Source organism: Polistes fuscatus, unplaced genomic scaffold (assembly GCF_010416935.1).
Source record: "Polistes fuscatus isolate 324 unplaced genomic scaffold, CU_Pfus_HIC Scaffold8, whole genome shotgun sequence".
In the NCBI taxonomy this organism is placed as follows: domain Eukaryota; kingdom Metazoa; phylum Arthropoda; class Insecta; order Hymenoptera; family Vespidae; genus Polistes; species Polistes fuscatus.
Genome location: NW_025113162.1, coordinates 8,832,087 through 8,858,417, shown reverse-complemented (window position 1 = coordinate 8,858,417; position 26,331 = coordinate 8,832,087). Strand labels below are relative to the sequence as shown.

Here is a 26,331-nt window from a genome sequence, read left to right as displayed (position 1 = left end):
ATAAAAACGTACGATTTATGTAGAAGAAAGATATCAAGTTAGTAATTACGCCAATTATATATAAATAAGTTTCTGCTGCCAGTAGCAGTATACCGAGTGCAATTGAACACACCTTACTATTTTGAATTGAAAATAATATGTGCATTTATATATATATATATAAATATTATATTATTTACAAAGAAAAGTGTGATATAAAATAGTTTATTTGTATTAACATTTACTCGGCCTTTCGATATAGTTATCGTAAGATGAAAATAAATACGAAAGCATTTTTTGTAATTTCTTTTCGAAGCGATGCATTATTGCAAAATGAATCTTGATAAGGTAGAGCAAGACATTTTCGTAGTTAAACGAATCAGCGAAGTCGGTGAGCGGGACTAGTTGTCGACGGCGTAGGTCGACGCCGTGCGCGGTCAGTCGGTTGCGCGCCGGTCGAGTGTGCGGACGGACTTGTCGTCGGTGGTTTATTTGGTGTACTTGGGCGGGATTTTATGCGAGTTGTGGGATCGAACAGTGTAGCAGGGTGTCCCTTCGTAAGGGTAAGTGCAACTAATCAAAGAGTTTCATTTGAAAATAGTTCAAATCGATTAAAATTGTCTATCGGTTATCGCGAGACGGCCAGATCGTCGACATAAAAATGGCGTGCGGCAATGATGGGAGTTCCCTATCTCTCTCTCTCTTTTTCATTTGATCAGATTTATCGTTTATTTCAATACTTTTAATCATCCTTACGTATCGAAAATGCAAAATATTGCGTAGGTGTGAATCGGTCATCGCGAAAGAATGTTATTCTGCGAAAGAGTATTTTGCTTGGTTGTGATTCGTCTCGTTCCTTGGCATCGATTCCACCGGGCGAACGTGTCTCTTTGCCCCTCTCTCTTTCTCCATTTCTACCTTCCAAATGAAATCGCGTATCGTTTTTTCCAGCGTCATCTTAAATGCCAATTAAAACGCATTTACGATTGCTAGACTAAAGCCGGCGAGGAAGTAAATAAGTGCTTCCTCTCGATACTCCGTTGGAGAGATATCGAATATATTCCTTCCATCCCTCTCCCTCGTTCGCTTTGTTCACCTGTCAAGACATGGACCGAGAACCGTTGTCGTTGCTCGCCAACCGTTGACCCAATTCTCGCAGTTCTTCCCATCGGATATCTCTCTGTCGAGGCAAGCAAGCAAGCAAGCAAGCAGGTCGCTTTTACTCGTCGATGCGTGAACTCGTAAACTCGCGCTTTCAGTCATCCGCGTCCGGTCGTTGATCGATTCGCCCTATTCTCTTTCTCTTCCCTTCTTTCAAGAGGAGCCAACTGCAAGGGAAGAACTTTTATATAGCTCTTTAATCAGCGTCTATGCAAGACACTTGCATCATTTTTGAAAAAAAGAGGGTGTCCGTCTTCTTCCTGCTCTTCCTGTGCAACAACTCCCTTGACTCACAATTTATTCAAATAATCGTACGTTATCTGTGTTTTCGTAACTCTATATCGAAATAATCAAAATGTTTTCTAAGAATTTTCTTTAACGATGCTTACGTTCCTACGTTGCAACATAGAGACAAGTAGAATTTCAAATGGGACGATCGTCGACGGATGTAGAAATACAACCGGTGGCATTATTAGTTACCGTCTTTGACCGTTTCAACGATGCTCGCTACGCGTAACTGTCTCTCCTCTTTCTTTTTTTCTTTTTTTTCTTTTTTCCTTTTTGGTATCTATAGATAGCGTTTACCTCTCATTGTTAGCGTTTCTCTCTTCACTCGTCGCGTACGATCGATTTCGTCACTATGCTGGATTCGGATCTGACAATGAGTCATTGTCAAAAGCGTGTTTGCATTAAGTGACAGTAAAACGTTAAGGTCACCAGCGACTTGAACTAAACGATCGAACTGACTTTTGACAAATGAGGAGAGAGAAGTAGAGGGGAAGAAGGGAAGAGGAATCGTGCCGTAGATTTTCTTAGATTATCGCCCACTCGCACCCACTCTGGCTTCTTCGGTACCGTTGACCTCTCTCTCTCGTGTCTTCATTTTGTTGAGAGCGTTAAGAAGAATCGGTGTCTTCCTTTCGTTCATCCCCCGTTTTCCTTCGTATGAACGAGTTTAATCAATTCTCTCCGGGTCTCGTGTTTACAGTTACGTCACCGTACGAGCGCCATGGGTGTGAACGTCTTTGGAATATTTGAATAAATTATTTACTCCGCGGTAGTCTGTTTTATTCGGAAGTGAATCGCCTTCGAGAGCATCGACGCTATGACGGTAATCGTGATATCATCGAGAGAACGAGAGATATCAATTTTACTATCTTTCATCATTTAACGCAGAGATTCTCAACCTATCTGCCGGCCGATCAAATACATTATTACTTGTATATATTTAAGTATATTACTTGCAAGAACATTTTACGACAATTGTTTTGGAGATTTTTTTGTACAAATTAAGCATTTTTCAACGTAAGGTAACGGCAGAATCATTTCGCGACCCATAGGTTGAGAAACGCTGACTTAACGTCCCCCTTCTCTCCCCCTCCTCCCTTCTCTCTCTTACCGTTGATTTATTTTTTAAATTTCCATTTTTATCTTTTCTACTTCTAATCATCCTTCGGCGAGAACGCAGTGTTTGTTTAACTGGTTATTTTAAATGGCGTATTCGGTGACATACGAAAGAGAGAGAAAGAAGAAGAACGAAATGAACTTTTAGTCGAGTTTTCGTTTGTCGATCGGTATTAGCGCTTGACGAGTATTTGGAGAGGATTCGAAAGGCTCCGAAGGTTGACATCGACTTTAATTAATCGCCCTGGCAATTCGGATGTCCGTCTTTAATCGAGCGAATTTGCTTCGATGCGCTTCGTACTCGCATTACTGAATTCGATTCTACGCGCACACATATATGTATGTATATATATGACTTATAACTTGCATACGTGGAAGAGTTAAAGGTCGTAAAAACAAGCCTATGCTGTGGTCCCCGCTTTGAACGAGTATGCTCGAAGCTGAGGAACCGCGAGTAAAAAGAACTGACGTCAGTTAAATATCGTACCGTTAATCCGTTCTACGGATGGATATGTAACTTTGTAAGACCGTCCAAGAGAATGATCAATTGTAGTTACCATTTCCAAACTCCGTTATGTTCGTTAATATTTTTGTCTTTTTCTTTACAAATTAGAAAAAACTTATTTCTTTCGCATCTTTTGGGAATGATCGATTATCGTTCTCTTTGTTTTTACCTTTTTTATTTCTATAATTTGGCAGAAATATCCCGAAAAAATGGAAGACTTTCGAGTTGGTTTCATGGGCGTGCCACTTTTGTTCAATCTTTAACTTTTCTTACATTGGTACGTTCGACGATAGGAAAAGAAAGACTTCGAGAACGCGTACGCGAGTAACTTTACTACAATTCCTTCTTCTTACAATTTTTAACGAAACATTGATATTTTCGAACATCTCGAATGTAGTATACAGATGCATTTTTAATTTTATTTTTCTTTTTATTTTGCAAGAGCCAGTAGTCTTAGCTAATTAGAATGATTTCAAGGACAGGTTGCATAATTTGCGTATAAAACCTTGTCTGGTTTTATAAGAGTGCGAGCATCTGGCAATAAAAAAGAAACTTTTAAAGTTATGTCTAGTATCTTCTGCAAAATAGTAATGTATCCGATGCATCGTCGTAACCTCGATGCGTCGATCGACCGCAAAACGTTAACCGTTCTTTCTGGTATCGACGAACAACTCATTTCATAGGATATTCGATGCGATCAAATAAAAAAATCAATAATTTTGATAGTTCTTGCGAGTTACAATTTTAGACTCCCTTATTGATTAAATGAAACGAATCTTTTTATTCTTTTATTTTTTGGGAAGTGAAACTTCTTAGGCAACGGTAATTATAAAATTTTATGAAATTACATGAAAAAAGATACAGAACAGAGGTAGAAAAAGGGAGACATAGAGATAGAACCCATAGTCGATCGATATACCCTAAATAATTATTAATTAATTGAAAAAAAATGTATATTGTAATCTAAAAACAAGGATTTACCTTTTGAAATACCTTTCTCTTCGAAATCCACCGTTAGACTGGCTCCGTTGTTCTCTATAAAAGTTTTTTTATTAAATGTTGTTTACATGGCTTTCCGAAAGTCGCGCACGTGTGTAACGAGAATATTATTCGTAATAAATAGAAATTAAGATTATAACGTTATAATTTTAGTATTTTTTTTTTCATTTTTATATAATTGTTTAAACTACAGTATATTTTTTCTAACGTTTCTGTGCAGTGATGACTTCGATGATAAAATTTTCGTCTAAAAAAATATCAAATCGAAATTATTTAATATAAAAGTACGTTAATAGGTATATATTGTTTATACAAATGTATATATTCTTAAACAGTCTTAAATATAAGTAACGTACATTAGAGTATTAAAATAATTGTTAATTAATCGAAAGAAATGTGTATTGTTGTTAAAAAGCACGGAGTATATGTTTGGAGCACCGTCCTCTTCGAAATCCGCCGTTAGACTGGTTTTGTTCTTCCCTGTGAAAGTTCTTTTATTCAATGTTGTTTATGTGACTTTCCAACGGTCGCGTATGTCTAACGTACATAATACTCGAAATCAATAACATTTCCTTTTATGGAAAGTCATATAAACAACGTTTAATAAAAGTACTTTCACAGAGGACTAACAGCTCAGTCCATTGTTTGATTTCGAAGAGGAAGATACATCGAAAGGTAAATCCATATTTTTAGATTACAATATACATATTTTTTGATTAATTAACAATTATTTTAATATTCTAATGTACTCTACTTATATTTAAGATTGTTTAAGAGTATATACATTTGTATAAACAATACATACTTATTAACATACTATTAATATTAAATAATTTAAATTTGATATTCTATTAGACGAAAACTTTACCCCACCCTCTCGAAATCATCATTGCGCAGAAACATTAAAATAAATATACCTTTGTTGAAACAATTACATGAAAATGAAAAAAATGCTAAAATTATAACGTTCTAATCTTTATTTCTATTTATTACGAATAATATTCTCGTTACATACGTGCGCGACTTTCGGAAAGCCATGTAAACAACATTTAGTAAAAAAACTTTTATAGAGAACAACGAAGCCAGTCTAACGGTGGATTTCGAAGAGGAAGGTATTTTAAATGGTAAATTCTTGTTTTTAGATTACAATATACATATTTTTCGATTAATTAACAATCATTGAAGGTATATCTAATACAGTACTGTACTTTGCTAATATTTTTGATTGTTTTAACTTTCCTGGCCAATGATGACTTTGAGTTGAAATTTTTCATCTAATAAAATATTTGATCGATATTGTTTATTCGAAGTGTATGTAATTTTGAAATAAATGTACTTTGCATTATTCTTACTTTAATGGGTCATCCTAAACATACTAGTTTTCAAAGGAAAATCTATTAAGAGTAGCAGGGTACGATTTTAAGGGACACACCCATTGTATATACGGATCAATGAATTATTTTCCACATGATAATACGAGTTTCACTTTTATCGCGCGTCGAGGCCACGCATATTATTTTTTTCTATATTATTTTCTAATAATGAAGAATCAACTGAAAGTAAGAACGATATCGAAACAGAACATATATCTTGATATCGTCGAGTTTCAAAGAAAGTCGTAGACTTCCTTATCTGTTGATAGATAAATGATACTCTCGAGAGTTTTTCGTTCGTCGAATTCCTCGAGGATAACGAGAGTTATTAAGGAATCTCGTTAATTTCCTACGATATTTTTAGGACTAACGATAATAGAACATATCGATTCGATTTCTAAATGAAATATCGATGAGATGGTGCAATCGTATCGAAGATATTAGGTTGTCCCATAAATTCCTTCCTTTTTTTTTTTTTTTATGCGATTTCAACAGACGATATTTATTGTTTAAAGTTGATTTACTCGAACCCTCACCGGTCAGACGAAAATCTGTGTTAAACGGTCGTTAAACTAATTTTGAACGTGACATTAATTGACTTTTTAATTACCTACTATTCGTTGGCTCCGGAACTTTGTTTGAAAAGGAAAAAATGGTCAGCGGATTAACGCTCAAAGAAATTAGATATCGCTTAGATAGGCCGCGGAAATATCTCAAGGATATACTTCGATACAAATTTGTAGCTTAAAAGGGAACCTTCCGTTGAAGTAAATGACAGAGAGCAACCATGTCAGGTCAGCGTTGATTAACTCAAATGCGGATATGACGTAGCTTTGCGTACACCGTTGACCACCGACACGTAGGATACTACGAGCGCGAATGCTTTCCAGACGGTAGCCCTTTCCTCGTTCCTCCATCTATAATATTCTAGATCCGTATCATTTTATAGATCATTATATCACTGCTACGTTTATTTCCTTTTTTATCACGCTTCTTCGTGCGCCTGTACGAGAACTGAATGAGAAGAGACTTGATAGAGCACACGAGAGACTAACCGAGACACGTTGCTCAATTTTTCTTTCTTTCACGCATGCGATTATTTCTTTTATCCGATAATTTCATTCACGTATTTTTTGACGACTAATGGCACGTGAAAAGATCGCTCCTCGATCGTATGATTTTAGAGGAATGGATAAAATAATCATTATAAATCGATTTACTTTTTGCTAAATATTTTCCTGTGCCGAAAGAAAAAAAAGATGGCTTCGGTCTTTCGATTCAAGGGCACACGTCCATCGAGTGTATTTATAAACGGTGATTAATTTAGTCTTCTGTGGAAAGAGTACGAAGAATATATCGAATATATTTAATCTCGATGCGATTAATATTCAACTTCTTCTGTAATATTTACGGTGACATTTATTTTTGTATTATCGAGAAACTAGAGAGATTCGCGAATTAAGAGACCATGAGAATGGAGCGAACAGCACGAAGACGCTCATTTGATTGCTCTCGTAAAGGATCGAAGAACGTAATGGATGTTGACGCAAATTGAAAAAGCGAATCATCGACTTTTTGGGTCATTCGATTTATCTTGCGTTTATTCAATGATTTGTCTTCTTTTTGTTTTTCGAAGGATGACGACGACGAAAGAGAAAAGAAGATACCAAGAAGATACGAAGCAGGCTTGCAAAATCGCCATGCAAATAAAGTATATATCCCCCATAAACATTATGCCTAACGTAATTATCGTTTTCGATTTATAACTTGCTCTTTAGTAGTAATTGACGATAGTATTATTGTATTTACTTTGAAATAGAATAAGCTTCGCACATTAGATCGTACCACTTACAAAATATAATGCGAAAAAAAAGATAAAGTTACGATTAATGTCGTTTAAAGCTTAGCGAAACGGGTTCCATAATGGTGACCCTAATGAAGGTTTTTAAACTCGTAGTGCTGCATGGCGAAGGCAAGCAGGCAGGCAGGCAGGCGCAGCGTTGAGATAGCACAAATAAGCTTTTGTTTATCGCGCGGTGTCTTCGATCGCTCGCATCGCCTGCTTTTTAATAAACCATAACACACAAAAGAGATCATTCATTATGCGTTCGTCTAATGGAAAATGCGAGACAACGCCATCGTCGTTATTGAAAAGGAGAGGGGGGAGGGAGAAACGGAGACGAAGACGGATAGTTTATAAGGGATGCTTTCTCAAGGTAGTTTTCCAAGTGCAGGCCAGTTGGTTCCGCCTTTCCGCAGGTGTAGAACGTGTTCGTTCGTGGATACTGGCGCCACGGCGACTCCGGTTAGAGAAAATCAATAGTATAACGCGGTGTGTGTTGTGCGGTGTATGTTCGACTTAGTTTAGAGCTCGGCGACGTCGTCCTCGTCGTTACGCTCTGTTATACAAGCCTATGAGTTAACTCTTCTCTTTTTTTCTTTCCTTTGAAGGAAACCGCAACTCGGTAAACTCGTGTTACACACGCGAAGACCCGTTTTAAAATGGGCATTGATACGCACGGAGATGAGATTATGCAACGAATTATGCGATAACAGAAAGAGCCTTTTTTTTAATCTCCCCGAAGGGAATAATCGAGCACCGGTTGTTTGATATTAGCGTTCGAGGACCTTGACGATTCGTTTACAATTTACATCGTTAACATTGCAGTACGTTTGAATGCTTCGGTCCCGAGCGTTTTCAAGAGTCAAAGGAGATCGACCTCGTTTTCAACGCGTGTCGTCGCGCAATGAACAACGATGCTGCTGAGCATGCGCCAAACAATCGACATTGTTGCGACTCGTTCTTCGATATTAGGGGGAACAAAAAATGTTTCGTCGTTGATTTCATTTGAAATCATTCGACCGGCCGAGTAAACTTCAACTTTCCTCGGTTACCGTGTCATTCACATTTCGATTCATTTCATTCCGCCCACATTAGGCGTTGTAAAGACATTAATCTGTATGTTCCCTTCCTTGCCTTCCCCCTTTCTCCCCTCTCTGTCTCTGTCTACCCGTAGTACCGTTTGCCATTAAGTATGACAGTACTTGCGTAATTGCTCTTAATTCCGAGTAAGTGACTATCAGACTCTTCAAAATGACATTCTTTCCAATTTTGTTCTTTGCATTCGCGTAAGTTCTTTCGCGAACATTTTCTCCAATCGAACGTTGTTCGCGTCGAAGATGGATGTATACATTGATCGCTACCAAATGCGAATCATTTGTGAGTCTTATGTCGAACTAATGTAAACGTATTCTCGACGCTATAAATGCGCGATTAACATCGGCTGGCCTCGTTCGGTATTATGTATATACACGGTATATTTTCATTGATATCTTATATTTGATTTCGTTCGATTACAGAGCGCTGTTATATTTGTAAAAGAAGTTATATATCTGAGACGTCACACGATCAGCTCGATGATGAATTACTTCTTTCGAAGGATAATTTTAGCCGCCGACTCAATTCCGATCAATTTTTTGTTCTCTCGCTTGCTTGTAACTAATAAAAAGACGATATAATACTCGTGAAGATGAGTAAGGAAATATTTATGTCGCTAAATTTTATTTCATTTCAACGTAGCGCAATTTTACTATGCACTTCACCGACAAAACAAGCGACGCCCATATTGGTTTACTGCGGTTTTCCTTGTATATTTCACGATCTACCTGCACCAATGCACTAGTCGTGCATCCAGTTAACAGGTAGACCGGCTGCTTACTCGTCTCGTTCGTTTCTATAAATTTTTAATTGGAAAAAAAAATATTAGATTCTACGCCATTGGTTCTGATTTTACCTGAATGTAATTTACTGTTGGAAGCCTCGACTCACTCCCGCTATTTGCTGTGTGTATTTCGCACGTGTGACATCATGCGTGTGATGTAATCGTACGGTTGTGCACCGAGAGGGGCTCCTACATGCTTTGAGTGCGTAACGTAATGCGTTATTAAATGAATGTACATAAAATAATTTATGTAGGTATAGTATACGTATTCATACACACATACATAAATGAGATAGGCGGGTGTTCGTGTATCGAATGTACTCACTGACCGTACGAGAGGGCCACTCTTTGTATTCGATAACTGGCTAGAAAACCGCCGTCCTCCATTATTTACGCTCGATATTTTGACGAGATATTTTAGTTACATCGACACACCATGGGATACGTTACGTTGGTCACTTCGTATACGGGGTTTTATTATATTTTATAACGATTATTTAAGTGTACTTTAATGCTCGTTGATAATTGTCGATGACTCATCGTTGAATTCTCCCGCGTGAACGAATGCTTGCTTCTTATCACTGAAATATATTTTACTCGAAAACGCTAATTGTTTCTTTTTGCAAGAAAAGACCTTGGTTTTGGTCGGTGCACACTGCATCCTTGTTACCATGATTTCTATTCGAGGTCATAACGAGCAACGTTGAACTGGTTAGAGAGCTGTTATTAAATTACACAACGTGTTATACTTACAGAGTACGTAAGGAGCAAAGATAAGATTACCTTGCAACTCTTATCTTTGCACGTACGTAATAAGAATGAATAACGTAACTTTAGAAGATTGAAATAATGAATGATTTTTGTTTAGAACCGCCCTCTCTAGGTGTAAGAAGATTGTGAGCTGTTGGTCCGATTGACAAAATGACGACCGACATCTCGGTAGTACGCGGGGGTTGGGACCCTACGCTGCAACAAGAGATTGTCGATGAGTACGAATACGACGGAGGAAATTCGAGCTCGAGACTTTTCGAACGTTCGCGCATCAAAGCTTTAGCTGGTACGTTCTACTTTATATTATTTATATTATTTCATTACAATTAGTTGTTAAAAATCTCAATAAACTGTCACGTGTTTTAAACGTAAGCACGCGAAAGATATTGGATGCTTCGTACACCACATCCGCATCCTTCTTTGATAATGGGAACTGCATTAAGATGCATGTTTCCGCGATATACATAAATGTACAACATATCGATCGAGTTTAGTAGCGCGTTAACATTCTCTCCTATCGAGTGTTTCTATTATTATTTGTATTATTTCAAAATGAATTACGATTATGTCGTTTTCAATCTCCGAGGTAAAATAACATTTAACACGAATCGCGTCATTTTTCTATAATGTACTTTTTTATTTACCGTTATACTTGTGTTTTCGTAGGTGAACGAGAATTAGTACAAAAGAAAACTTTTCAAAAATGGGTGAACTCTCACCTCGTGCGATGTTCCTGCCGCATCGGCGACTTGTACGTCGATCTTCGTGATGGAAAAATGCTGATAAAACTGTTGGAAATCTTGTCGGGGGAACGCTTGCCGCGACCAACCAAAGGAAAAATGCGGATTCATTGTTTGGAGAACGTCGACAAGGCATTGCAATTTTTACGAGAGCAAAGAGTTCATCTCGAAAATATGGGCTCGCACGACATAGTCGACGGTAATCCGCGGCTTAGTTTGGGCCTGATTTGGACTATTATTTTACGATTTCAAATTCAGGACATTACGATCGAAGAAACGGACAATCAGGAAACTAAATCCGCAAAGGATGCTTTGCTTCTTTGGTGTCAGATGAAAACTGCTGGTTATCACAACGTCAATGTTAGAAATTTCACTACTTCTTGGCGCGATGGTCTAGCCTTTAACGCTATTATTCACAAACACCGTCCAGACTTAATACAATTCGATAAGTTGTCCAAATCCAATGCTATTTATAATCTTAACAATGCATTTAACGTTGCCGAAGACAAACTCGGTCTTACAAAATTACTGGATGCCGAGGACATCTTCGTCGACCATCCGGACGAGAAATCGATTATCACTTACGTGGTAACGTACTATCATTACTTCTCTAAGATGAAGCAGGAGACCGTTCAAGGTAAGAGGATCGGCAAGGTAGTTGGTATCGCTATGGAGAACGATCGTATGATACACGAATACGAAAGCTTGACCAGTGATTTGTTGCGATGGATCGAAGCGACCATAGAAGCCCTCGGCGATCGTAGATTCGCCAATTCCTTGGTGGGGGTTCAATCGCAACTTTCTCAATTCTCGAATTATCGTACGGTCGAGAAGCCACCTAAATTCGTTGAAAAGGGTAATCTTGAAGTATTATTATTCACGTTGCAATCAAAGATGCGCGCTAATAATCAAAAACCATACACGCCGAAAGAGGGTAAAATGATATCGGATATAAATAAAGCTTGGGAGAGATTAGAAAAGGCCGAGCACGAACGGGAATTAGCTTTACGCGAGGAATTGATTCGTCAAGAGAAATTGGAACAATTGGCGGCGAGGTTTAACCGTAAGGCCAGTATGAGAGAGACTTGGCTATCGGAAAATCAACGATTGGTCTCTCAAGATAATTTCGGTTTCGATCTTGCCGCTGTCGAAGCGGCTGCTAAGAAGCACGAGGCTATTGAAACGGACATCTTTGCTTACGAGGAACGTGTACAAGCTGTTATGGCGGTATCGCAAGAACTGGAGGCAGAGAATTATCATGACATCGAACGAATCAATGCGCGAAAAGACAACGTCTTGCGTCTTTGGAATTATCTCTTGGAGTTGCTACGAGCCAGACGATCGAGATTGGAATTATCATTGCAACTTCAACAAAACTTCCAAGAGATGTTGTATATTCTCGACAGCATGGAAGAAATAAAATTGCGTTTATTGACCGACGATTATGGAAAGCATCTGATGGGCGTCGAAGATCTTTTACAGAAGCATTCGCTCGTCGAAGCCGACATCAATGTCTTGGGAGAAAGAGTAAAGGCCGTCGTACAACAGACGCAAAGATTTTTGGAACACGGAGATGGATATCGACCTTGCGACCCAGCGATCATAGTCGAGCGAGTCCAACAACTGGAAGATGCCTACGCCGAATTGGTACGCTTGGCTGTAGAACGACGCGCGAGATTAGAAGAATCTCGCAAACTTTGGCAGTTCTATTGGGACATGGCCGATGAAGAGAATTGGATTAAAGAGAAAGAACAGATTGTATCCACTGGGGATATCGGTCATGATTTAACTACCATTAACTTGTTACTATCCAAACATAAAGCTTTGGAAAATGAAATTCAATCGCACGAACCGCAATTGATGTCTGTAGTGGCAGTTGGCGATGAATTGGTGCGACAGCAACATTTTGGCGCCGATCGTATCCGCGATAGACTTCAAGAAATTTTGGGAATGTGGAATCATCTTTTGGATCTTGTTGCGTTCAGAAGGAAACGTCTAGAAGAGGCCGTCGATTATCATCAATTAATCGCAGACGCGGACGATATCGATATTTGGATGTTGGATACGCTTAGACTCGTATCGTCGGAAGATGTTGGTAGAGACGAGGCTAACGTGCAATCGTTGTTGAAGAAACACAAGGATGTAACCGATGAACTCAAAAACTATGCTACTACCATTGATCAACTTCATCAGCAAGCATCTGGCCTTGGAGAACGGGATGCTAAATCGCCAGAAGTTGTAGAAAGACTTGCTTCGATTGACTCCAGATACAAGGAATTATTGGAATTGGCTAAATTACGTAAGCAAAGGTTATTGGATGCGTTGTCCTTATACAAATTGTTCAGCGAATCCGATGGTGTTGAGCAATGGATCGGGGAGAAGAATAGGATGTTGGATACGATGGTTCCAGCTAAGGATATCGAAGACGTTGAGATCATGAAACATAGGTATAACGGTTTTGAAAAGGAAATGAATGCGAATGCGTCGCGAGTAGCAGTAGTCAATCAATTGGCGAGACAGCTATTACACGTAGAACATCCAAATTCGGAACAGATAGTAGCTCGCCAAAATGAATTGAATCAAAAATGGGCAGAATTGCGAGATAAGGCCGAAGGTAAACGCGAAGAACTTAACTCTGCTCACGGAGTACAAACCTTCCACATCGAATGCCGCGAAACTGTGTCCTGGATCGAAGATAAAAAACGAATTCTACAACAAACTGATAGTTTGGAAATGGATCTAACGGGCGTTATGACGTTGCAACGTAGATTAAGCGGTATGGAACGCGACTTAGCTGCCATACAAGCCAAGCTCGATGCATTGGAGAAGGAAGCACAGGTAATCGAACAGGAACATCCGGAAGAAGCGGCTGTTATCCGAGAAAGAATAGCGCAAATTCATTTGATATGGGAGCAGTTAACGCAAATGCTCAAGGAACGCGATGCCAAACTCGAGGAAGCTGGTGACTTGCACAGGTTCTTACGCGATCTAGATCACTTCCAGGCTTGGTTGACTAAGACGCAAACGTCCGTTGCCAGCGAAGATACACCGACGAGTCTGGCCGACGCCGAGAAATTACTTACTCAACATCAAAATATTAAGGAAGAGATTGACAATTATACCGACGATTATCAGAAAATGATGGAATATGGTGAAAGATTAACGAGCGAAGCTGGCGACGGTGACACGCAATACATGTTCTTGCGAGAAAGATTGAACGCCCTAAAAATGGGTTGGGAAGAATTACACCAGATGTGGGCCAACAGGCAAAACTTATTGTCGAATTCGCTCAACCTCCAAGTATTCGATCGCGATGCCCGACAGGCAGAGGTACTTTTGTCGCAACAGGAGCACACTCTTGCAAAGGACGAGACGCCGGCGAACTTCGAGCAAGCCGAGCATATGATTAAACGTCACGAAGCGTTTATGAACACAATGGATGCGAACGACGAGAAGATCAATTCCGTAGTGCAATACGCTGGAAGGCTCGTCGACGAAGGACACTTCGCTTCCGACAAAGTAAAGAAGAAAGCTGAAAATATAAACGAGCGTAGGCGAGTCAATCGCGAAAAAGCGAATCAATTGATGGAAAAATTAAAGGACCAACTTCAACTTCAAATGTTTTTACAAGACTGCGAGGAATTGGGTGAATGGGTGCAAGAGAAACATATCACTGCTCAAGACGAAACGTACCGTAGCGCGAAAACGGTCCACAGCAAATGGACGCGTCATCAAGCGTTCGAGGCCGAAATTGCGAGCAACAAAGATCGTTTGCAACAATTGCAGAAAGCCGCGGACGAATTGGTTCAGCAGAAGCCCGAATTTGTGGAGCTGATCAAACCGAAAGTAGCCGAGTTAGGTGATCAATTCACCGATCTTGAAACTACCACCCACGACAAGGGTGAACGTCTCTTCGACGCCAATCGCGAAGTGCTGATACATCAAACGTGCGACGACATTGATTCGTGGATGAACGAGTTGGAAAAACAAATAGAAAGTACCGATACCGGTTCGGATTTGGCATCTGTGAATATCCTGATGCAGAAGCAACAGATGATCGAGACCCAAATGGCGGTGAAAGCACGACAGGTTACAGAATTGGACAAACAAGCGGAGCATCTGCAACGCACCGTACCGGACGATAAGATGGAAGAAATCAAGTGTAAGAAAGAAAAGGTTGCGCAAAGGTTTGCGCAATTGAAGGCACCTTTGATAGATCGGCAACGACATCTCGAGAAAAAGAAGGAAGCCTTCCAATTTAGGCGAGACGTCGAAGATGAGAAATTATGGATAGCGGAAAAGATGCCGCAAGCTACGAGCAACGAATACGGTAACTCCCGCTTCAACGTACACATGCTTAAGAAGAAGAATCAATCGCTGCGCACGGAGATCGATAATCACGAGCCTCGAATCAATTTGGTATGCAATAATGGACAAAAATTAATCGACGAAGGTCACGAGGACAGTCCCGAATTTAATAGACTCATCTCGGAATTAACGGAGAAGTGGAAGGAATTAAAAGACGCGGTAGACGACAGAAACAAGCATTTACTTCAGAACGAAAAGGCACAACAGTACTTCTTCGATGCCACCGAAGCAGAATCTTGGATGAGCGAACAAGAATTGTACATGATGGTCGAAGATCGCGGCAAGGACGAAATCTCGGCTCAAAATCTCATGAAGAAACACGAATCTTTGGAACACGCTGTCGAAGATTATGCCGATACGATTCGTCAACTCGGCGAAACTGCTAGACAACTGATAAACGATCAACATCCGTTAGCTGATCAGATCGCGGTGAAGCAATCGCAGGTCGATAAATTGTACGCCGGCTTGAAAGACCTTGCCGGTGAACGTCGCGCTAAATTGGACGAGGCTCTTCAACTGTTCATGTTAAATCGAGAGGTCGACGACTTGGAACAGTGGATCGCGGAAAGAGAATTGGTAGCCGCTAGTCACGAGTTAGGCCAAGATTACGATCACGTTACTCTTTTGTGGGAAAGATTTAAGGAGTTTGCACGTGATACGGAAGCAATTGGCTCGGAAAGAGTTGCCGCGGTTAATGGTATTGCCGATTCGTTGATAGCAAACGGACATTCGGATGCTGCTACGATAGCCGAATGGAAAGACGGCTTGAACGAAGGTTGGCAAGATCTGCTCGAATTAATCGAAACCCGTACACAAATGTTAGCAGCTAGTCGAGAATTACACAAATTCTTCCACGATTGCAAAGACGTTCTTGGTAGAATTCTTGAAAAACAAAATGCCATGTCCGACGAGTTGGGTCGCGATGCCGGATCCGTGTCTGCGCTTCAACGTAAACATGCTAACTTTATGCAAGATTTGTCAACTTTGCAAAGTCAAGTATCACAGATACAAGAAGAATCAGCGAAATTAGAGACGAGTTATGCCGGAGACAAAGCAAGGGAAATTACAAATCGAGAAGCCGAGGTGGTCGCTGCATGGAACAATCTTCAATCATTGTGCGAAGGTAGACGAGCGAAATTAGAAGACACTGGAGATCTGTTTAGATTCTTCAACATGGTTAGGACTTTAATGATTTGGATGGACGATGTTGTAAGACAAATGAACACATCTGAGAAGCCACGAGACGTTGGTGGTGTTGAACTCTTAATGAATAATCATCAAAGCTTAAAAGCAGAAATCGATGCCAGGGAGGACAACCTCATGGCATGCATCAATCTTGGTAAAGACTTATTAGCTAGGAATCATTATGGAAGTGCTCAAATAAAAGAAAAATTAGCAGCACTAACGGACCATAGAAATGCCCTCTTACATCGATGGGAAGAACGTTGGGAGAACCTGCAGCTGAGTAAGTTTTTTTCCTAATTATTCCAATCGTCTTGTATCGAATGTAAGCGTTTCTATATTCTTTTGGGGTTTTTTTTCAGTTTTGGAAGTCTATCAATTTGCTCGAGATGCTGCTGTCGCTGAGGCATGGTTAATCGCTCAAGAACCATATCTTATGAGTCAAGAACTTGGCGTAAGCAATACTTCATCATTTTGATCGTTTTTATCATCATTATTATAATTTATTATTATTATCGTTATAGCAGCATACTATCGACGAAGTCGAAAACTTAATTAAAAAGCATGAAGCATTTGAAAAATCAGCGGCTGCCCAAGAGGAAAGGTTTAGTGCCTTGCATCGACTTACTCGAATGTAAGCGTTTCTATATTCTTTTGGGGTTTTTTTTTCAGTTTTGGAAGTCTATCAATTGCTCGAGATGCTGCTGTCGCTGAGGCATGGTTAATCGCTCAAGAACCATCTCTTATGAGTCAAGAACTTGGCGTAAGCAATACTTCATCATTTTGATCGTTTTTTATCATCATTATTATAATTTATTATTATTATCGTTATATTGCAGCATACTATCGACGAAGTCGAAAACTTAATTAAAAAGCATGAAGCATTTGAAAAATCAGCGGCTGCCCAAGAGGAAAGGTTTAGTGCCTTGCATCGACTTACTACTGTATGTAATACAATTTTATGTCTACACATATATTTTTATTGATTCATATGGGTACAAATATAATTGTATTTTTTGTGCAGTTTGAATTAAAAGAGTTAAAGAGACGAGAGCAAGAGAAAGAGGAAGAGGAAAGAAGAAAGAAAGAAGAGGCTGCAGCAGCTGAAGCAGCAAGATTAGCGAAAGCAACTCCTGTTACTAGCCCTGACGAACCACCTAGCGAAAGGTAAATTTATTTTTAATTATAGCAATTAACCTTTTGTACTCTAGACAAATAAAACTTAAATAACCATCGTTATCGTTCGAATTATCGTGTTAAACCAATCGGTTCGAATGCAAAGAATGAATTAATTTTAACAACGTCTAGAGTTAAATCTATCTTTCTTATTTTCCATTTTGTATTTTTGCAATAGAACCGAAGCCGAAGGGGTGCCGAGTGGCGAACGCGCAGCAGGAGAAGATGACTCGCATGGTAAGATTATTATGTTTTCAATTATTCAATATTTTTTTGCAAAAAATAATTATAAAGAAAGTAGTCGTTATTTACATTTATTATCACTTATTTGGCATAGAGTCATAATCAAGGTTTTTAAATTTCATAAGATGGCTGGTTCATCTTTCGAATCAACTAAAGTTACAAACTTAAAATCGTGAAATTACGATAAAATATTCTATTTATAACACTTAACGTGAAATTTAAAATTGACAGAATGATTGGATTTTGTTTGACTACTAATACAATATAGTTAGTTAACATCGCTTCTTGCGATTATGAACTTAACTGTTTGGCAACTGGATTTATAAATATGGTTTGTTTGGATAAGCATGTAATCGCTAACAGCACGTTTATTTTTGCCTTTTTTTTTCCTCCATCAAAATGTGTTCCTTACCAATTTTGGTCCATTCAACCTTATATTGTCCCCGAATGCACCCTTAATGCGGCACGGAATGCACAAACCACAGTGACACACCGCAAGGCTTCCACGCGTACACCACAGCCTCAAGATAAACCTAAGGAAGGTGAGTGTTTTCATCAAATATATTACGAGATAGACATTCTTTTTAGGCTTCGAAAATTGTTTTTTATACGAAATAATTTGATCGTATTACTAATGAAGAAATTGTATGCAATGATATATTTTTATATGTTTCATTTCAAATTAAATAGTTATATGCACATTTTTTTTCATTTTTTCTCTATCAGCTGTGCTCATTGATCATCTCTTTACATTTGGTGATGGATTCTACCGCTAGTCATCTTCTTATTTACATTTACATTTATCTGTGTTTCCTGTAATAATCTTATATCTTTCAGCATATTTCTGGCGATTGTGGATAAATCTTTTTACCATTATAGCTATCGTTCACTTGCTTTTATTAATTTTTCCAGCAGGTGATGGAATTACTTTGTCTCCGATGTTTCTCTTACCATTTATCCTAAGCTATACGTCATCGATTATAATTTAAACGCGATTAACGAATCACATTATCATTTAAAATATTTTATGTGTTGCACGACCAACAAAACAGCCAACTAAATGGTTCATTATTCATCAGGAAAAACTAATTGTTTTAAAAAAACAAAAATTTATATTCATCATTCATTGAACATCTACAGATACTTTTAATTTTTTCTTCCGAATTGGTATGTACACGTTACATTTGTCATTTATATTTCATTTAATCGACAAAAAACAGCTTTACTTTTTATTGAGGTAAGATTTGTTATGTTATGTTCGTAAAAAAACATTTGCAAAATAATTATTTATCTATGTTTAAATATAAAATATCCAATTATTTTAATAATCAAAGTTACGTATTCGTCGATTCGATTTATTTACAAAATTGCATAACAATGTAAAAATCTGTGCTTTATTCTTCTTGCGTACAAACTGATAGAATATCGTAGATTCTTCTCACATACATATATATAATGTATTTAAAAGATAAAGATCGCATGATTTAGTAATTGGTGTGGTGTAGTGCATGCTCAGAAATCTACCCAATTGCCTTTGGCGGGAGAAACAACGTCACCCGATACACAAATTACTACGAAGTCTCGTCCAAGTGGCCTATCCACTCCAACCAGTAAGTATTTTTTTATAAATGTCTTTATTACAATTTCTCTTTAAACTTAATGGATGAAAATTAGATGTATTGTTATGAAAGAGAGATACAATAGTATTTATTTATTTTTATTTTACAATTTATGAAAATTAATTCAAAGTAGTGTCAAAATAAGTTGAATTGTGCATAGATACACGTTTTTGTTGCAACGGGCCGAAAGGACACGTGTCGCCAAATTGATCTGCAAATTGACACGCTTGAAGTAGTCTTAAAATTTCATCAACGGAACGCGTTACGGCTATGTCATTTAAATTCACGTGTCTTATTAATTGCTTTGGATCTATTATAAATAAAGCCTTGATTGCTATTCCTAGAATCTCATCTAATACGCCATAATCTTTAGAAATCTTATGATTTTTATCAGCTAATACGGGAATTTTCATTTCACCCAAGCCTCCTTGTTTTCTCGGAGTAGTTATCCATGCCAAATGCGAATATTCGGAATCCGTTGATATCGCAACAATTTCTGCATCTTTTATATGCATGTAAAATATAATAATTAAAAGCAGTCAAATAATTTAGTATGATTTACATAAATTAACGAAATTCTTACTAAGGTTTCGAAATTCATCGATGCGTTCGCTGAATTGAATGATTTCTGTTGGACATACGAATGTAAAATCGTATGGATAAAACAATAGTATTATATATTTTCCTTTAAAGTCTTTCAATGATAAATCTGTAATTTTTGAATTAATTACTGCGTAACCTGACCAAAATGGAGCAGGATATGATATTGCTGGTATCATTAGTATTCGTGGAATAATATCCTTGTCTGTTTCTTCAATACAACACGATCCCATATTTAGAATAATTTTTAAACGATTGTATCATAATAATGCATATAATTTATACGTTCATGTGATAACTACTGATTTAAATTTTAACTAAATGTCGAAACAAGATGAAGTAATTTGAAATACAACGATTAGAGTCACTGATATATATAGCGAGTGTCAATTAAAATCGTACACGGTTACGTTTATTAGATTTTTGTTTGAAAATTACTGTTACACTCGTTGTATTAATTTTACCAAACCAATATAAGTTTCTGCTATTAATTCATTAAATATATACTATATAAAGAATTTTTTTTTTAATTATCTATTTAAATTGTAATTAAATATAGGTATTACCTTGTACTACCGACATACACATACATACAAGTATTGATTATACAATGATAGTATTAGAAGAAATATTGCTTCGTTTTTCTTTTATTTATACAACTATTAGCATTGCTCATTTGTTATAATAGTATATTCGTGCATGAGCATGTTGCATGAACGTGCTTTCGTAAGGTTTACACTTAAATGTTAAAGGACGTGAAAAGTGGTGTAAAATTAATACGGATACCCAGAATTCTAGTATCAACTTGTTTTCCTGATCGAATCTACAATCTAGATGAGAAAGGAGTAAGTAGTTAATAATATTGTATGTTGCGTATATTATTAAGCTCCCAAAGGTGGAAGTGGTTCCGAATCTGGTACTTTAAGGCGTAAGGAACGCAGTCGCAGCAAATCGCCCTTCAGAAGCTTCCGATGGAAAAAATCAACCAAATCGCCCAGTTTAGATCGCAGCGGTGTGAGTGATGATGAGCACAGCATTCCTGGTAAGTTGTATGAGCAATAGTTGGTCAACAGTTGTTATTATTTATTGAATTTTTGCCAGTCAAACTTGAACCTTAACAATCGTATGTCGTATATTCCTATTTGGTTCATTCTTTGAAAATGAATGGCCTGCAACTTTACATTCTAATATAAATTCTAATCTTTAGATATAACTTTGATGCCTAGGATCAAAGACCTGTATCTATTAGCAGTATAATAATAAAAGTCTCGTTTATAATACTTTCAGGTACGTCGTTATTCATATAGGTGAAAGGAGGAAAGTATGATGCATAGGTGTCGTTTCTCCTCTCTTTAGTATAAGTATACTATTAACTATAAATATTATTTTCAGATTTACTCCATTGATCAATATGATCGAGTAACATGTAGTTGTTGGGATAGGGAGGGAGGGCTTGATTACAGTATAATTATTTTATAAAATTAAATTACGTTATATATTAAATATATTAATAAGTCATTTTTATACTTTATCCTTTATCATAAGCTGACATAATACTACTTTCTTTCAGAGCAACGTAGTCCCAGCGACGACGAATTCGAAGGAACACTGCTAAGAAAGCATGAGTGGGAAAGTACAACAAAGAAGGCAACTAATCGTTCGTGGGAGAAAGTATACATAGTTATACGCGGACAAAACTTGTTTGTATATAAAGATCAAAAGACATATAAGGCTTCACCTGATCAACGGTACAAAGGAGAAGCACCCCTTGACGTGAAAGGCGCGGCCATTACTGTAGCCACCGATTACACTAAGAAGAAACATGTCTTCCGAGTAAAGTAAGTTCAATATCTTGAAAATATAAGAAGAATTTTCATTATAAATAGAAATAATTATAATTAATGACACGTTTGTTGGATTACAGGTCGCAAAGCGGGTCCGACTTCTTGTTCCAGGCCAAAGATGATGCAGAAGTAAATGAATGGATTTCGGCATTAAATCAAGCAGCACAAGGTACATCCGGTGCGGGTACATCTAGAGCACATACTTTGCCTGCTCCAACGCAAGCCGAGACTAAGCGGCGCAGTTTCTTCACTCTCAAGAAAAAGTAAGTTTTTTCATTATTTGCCACCTACTTCGGTCATATATTTTAGTATGATAAACAACATATCAACATATTATCATTGCATGCATTATAAAAATTTCATTATTCATATTGACCACGTTGAAAAATCTACTAATTATTTATCATCTTGTACATTCAACTCATGTCACCGAAATTCTATCATTTTATCATTTCATCCATGGTCAGCCATTTCCCTCTTTTCGTAGTTTTCTCTACAACAATTCAACATATCGTAGTCACATCTTTGTTCGTAATATATTTCGCGTAACGTAAAGCGTCCACATTTTCGCTATTTATTTGGAAGAAACGGCTGATTAGGATCATTCATATCATCTATTGAGTCTGAGTGTAATGAAAGCTTTCTAGACAGTTGCATGTACAAGCATTGAAAGTGCTCATATTTCATACGCGAAAATTTTGTTATTATTTAAAAAAAAAAAAAATGAAAAAGTTGACATAGATATATATAAAGCTTTTATTTATTATTAATATAATATTTGATTAAATGAAAACATAGCGATTAAGAAAAATTAATGTCAGCTTTGAATTCCAAGTCTCTTCTCCAAATTTTCACATTAAATTCTATTAGCTACATCTATTCATTCGATCATATCGCATTTATCATATTTTAGAAAAGCCAAAAAGTAGAAAGCGAAACCAATGAACATAAGAAACAGTACACAATTGGAACAACATTTAGAGAGATGCGGTGAGTCGCACACACTCCTAGATCGTTACCGTCGTAATATTGCACGATTAATCGATAATCATTACAGTTATTTTCTGTTTCTTTCATTTTTCATTATAATTAGCTTCTTGGAAATACAAGAGGAATGTTCTTCCAATTGTGAATGCGGAATGATGACAGAATTCTCTGAAAACAGAGAATTAGTCTTTATGTGCAGAGCTTTATGTGTTTCATATGAGCCATATAGAAAACTTGTGTCCAAGCAATAGCAACCACTTAGTAATTTGACTCGTCATTTATAGAAAATTATATCGTTTATAATAATATTAATTTAAACGTTGATATTATTTCGTAAATGTTTAAAATCATCACTTTTGTACGTTTTTAAAATAGTAATATTATGGTAACCATATGAAACACAATTAGGTGTTTTCTTTCATATTTTCATTGCTTCTATGTAAAATATTCATTTTTCTGTATTTTAGTATGTATTATGTAGATACTGAAAATATCGTACATTATTGTTATATCATTAGACTAAATTGTTGTCATACGCCTTTTAATTGCTTTCTACTATATCACCATATAATCTTTATGCTTTTTCAGTATTAGGGTTATATTTGTCTGAATATCGTTTATCATCAGTTTCACCTGTAGAAGCAATTTTCTTCAACTTTCTGACAATACATCCATGATCACAAATCTTGGTTCTATACAATATTATGTGTAACACTTTAGTTATCGTTGTATTATGTCTGTTTGTACACAGTATCATATTTATCTATTCATTGAAGTAACTATAAATAATTTTTTTAATTATATTTGAAAGTGCATTAAATATAAAACATCGAAATAAAAATATAAACATTTGTTTGTTTAAGTAATTATAACAGAACAGTTGCAGTAACAAGAAATAAATGTCAGATGATATTGTACAAGAACATTATAAATAATTGAAAATGATTAGTTTTACTTGTACTATATATGTATAACTATTAAATATTTATATTGAAATTCATTTCCAGCTAAACTGGAGCAGTGAAGTCTGCTGGTATAAGCCGCTCCTATGCGCCAGCGCAACAACATGTTTAAAGAAATGTTTCGTCGCTCTACGTGGTTAAAGCAACGCTAATATAAAATTAGAAGACATGGCCATGGTGTTTTCAAATTAATTGAAGGACAAATTTATCGCGTCACTTAAAAATGCCTACTATATGGAGAACTCAATAACGTGATAAGTTATGTTAATATTTAAAAGTAGGCTATTTAAAGTCTGTATTTAGTTCTTCAATGAATTTTGGACACTGCAATATTGCTAGTTAAAAAAGAGTGACATTAAATGTCCCATGTTAGTGTGGTCTCAATGATTTCTTTCTTTTAGAATTATATAGATCATTTCTTTTGTTATTTTACAATACACACACATACATACACACATATATACATATTTATATCTAATTTATCTTCTTGACTATGATTAAAAATACAAATTTAATTACAAAATTTTTACATTTTTTATGCGCGCGTGTGGATGATTACATAATTATATTTCAAGGCCTTGTAGAATACAAAAATATGACTTGTAGTAGTATCATGAAGGATATTTGTATCACCAGAATATATCCATAATATCTGTAAATGATATATCATTCTTGTTTAAAGTGTATAAAGTATATTATACCTTAATTGTAATGAAAATAATTATTTTCTTTTTAATCTGTATTTCATTGCCATTAATTTTATTTGAAGCTTCTAATTTTAATCGCAAACGATTTGTTTGCGTTTGAATAACTGCCATATATTTTAACATACACACTAATTTGGGACATAATATTATAATAAATTAGCTTTTAACAAATTGTTAAATATGCATTGCCCTAAGGGAAATACGCATTGAAAAATTATAAAAAATCTGTAACAATTAACAAGAGTTCCCACTTATATGATCCTAATTATTATAATTCTATAGAATTGAAAAAGATATTTAATTCTTGAAATATGTGCAAATGTTATAATTTATATCAAGTATATATGTCAAAGATGAGACAGTAACAATTTTATCTTGTCAATAAGGGAAATCACATTCATCACTTGATTTCGCTATAATACTTGATAATATGGTCTTATATTACTTTTATAATTGTTAATTTTTTTAATATTTATCAAGTTCATCTTGTTTCTTAGAACATAAGATTTCACAACCATACATTTACAAAATTTTCCGAACAACTCTTAAAGATTAAGCGCTTACTTTGATAATCATACAATTCCTTATAAGAAAACATTTATTTCTTTTATATTAAACTCAATGCGACTCATTCAATCTGACTTATTCCATTTGATGGAACGCACGCTCTTAGTAATAGTATATCTTATCTTTATGAATTTTTTAATAGCACTTGCCGAACGTTGGAGAAGAAAGGGGTTGTTAGTATAATGAGATCATAATATCAATAAGTCTCGTTCCACAGGGAATTGTATATAAAAAAATATATAATATACCCATTTAAAAAATACCAGCTTAATCAAAACAATAATGCATACGCTTCTATGAGTTGATACATGTGCATTCAACATAAAATATTTCTAAATGTTAGAGTCGCATTGGAAGAAATATTCACCACGATTTGGTATGTAATAGCTATGTGTTTTCTATATACATGCATATATGTGCATTTTTATATGTATATATAAAATGTATTTTTTATATATATATATAATATGCAAACAATAACAAATTTTAAGTTATATAAGAAATGATTATAATAGATAATATATAATTGTAAAACTAAAAGATTGCTCTTTTCGTTTTAAAACGGCCTTCCTCATAAAAACAAATTACAGGTAATAGGTGAAACGTCATCGACGCAAGCTTCGCTAATCATCAATCAACGTTAACTACGATCTACGCGTATAATTTTTCATTTATAAAGCAATGTAATTATATTTTAAAGTTTACTTTGTGTGTCTCTATATGAAATATTATATGTACAGCTGGGCTACAGTATCGGATATTTCAAGGGGCCGCTTTAACAGGAAAAGAACTTATATGCAGCATCGTGTAATTGTGATTACAGCTGCACTTTTGGAATTGTCAAGCTATATATATATATATATGTTTAATTTATATGAAATTTATATTTTGTTCTCGTTGACAAGTAACAATCGTAATATTATTTCATTTAACTATTATTATTGGGCACATAGATTCATTTTGTTATTTCTTTGATAGAATTTATCTGTTTCTTTTTTTATTTTTTTATTTTATTCACATTAAAAGCATGAAGGAGCACTGTAATGCATGCACTTATATTTTATAAGTGTAACGTTATTAATGATACATCAATTTTGAATGTGCCTTTCTATAGCTTTCTAAAACTTTATTCGATAATAATGTATGATATAAGATGGATTCATAATTGCTACTAATGTTGTAAACATACGATTTAATGATATTTGTTATCCTTTCGATATGGATACGTTGGAATGAACAAAACTGTTGATCATCTAATGTTTTTCTTATGAAAGAAAGGTATTAGAAAGATATCTTGATTCTGAAGTTTATTGAAAGTTCTTTGTAATGAGTGTATTGTCCCTTTCTCGGTCAATATTTGGATGTAATAGTATATGTAAAAGCATAGATGGAAACTGCCAATACAGAGAAAAGAATGATTTT

At 36.1% G+C, this 26,331-nt stretch overlaps 1 protein-coding gene across 1 annotated transcript; it reads left to right on the top strand.

Moving 5' to 3' along the window:
- The first annotated feature begins 396 nt into the window (after window positions 1–396).
- LOC122525152 (spectrin beta chain) lies at window positions 397–24,013 on the top strand. Its single transcript, XM_043647803.1, has 13 exons — window positions 397–542; window positions 10,012–10,200; window positions 10,581–16,487; window positions 16,567–16,658; window positions 17,044–17,148; window positions 17,229–17,371; window positions 17,559–17,617; window positions 18,109–18,165; window positions 19,129–19,233; window positions 20,729–20,884; window positions 21,413–21,680; window positions 21,767–21,949; window positions 23,681–24,013. Exons 2-13 carry the CDS (start codon window positions 10,065–10,067, stop codon window positions 23,682–23,684), a joined length of 7,215 nt encoding a protein of 2,404 aa, XP_043503738.1. The 5' UTR covers window positions 397–542; window positions 10,012–10,064; the 3' UTR covers window positions 23,685–24,013.
- Window positions 24,014–26,331: the final 2,318 nt, after the last annotated feature.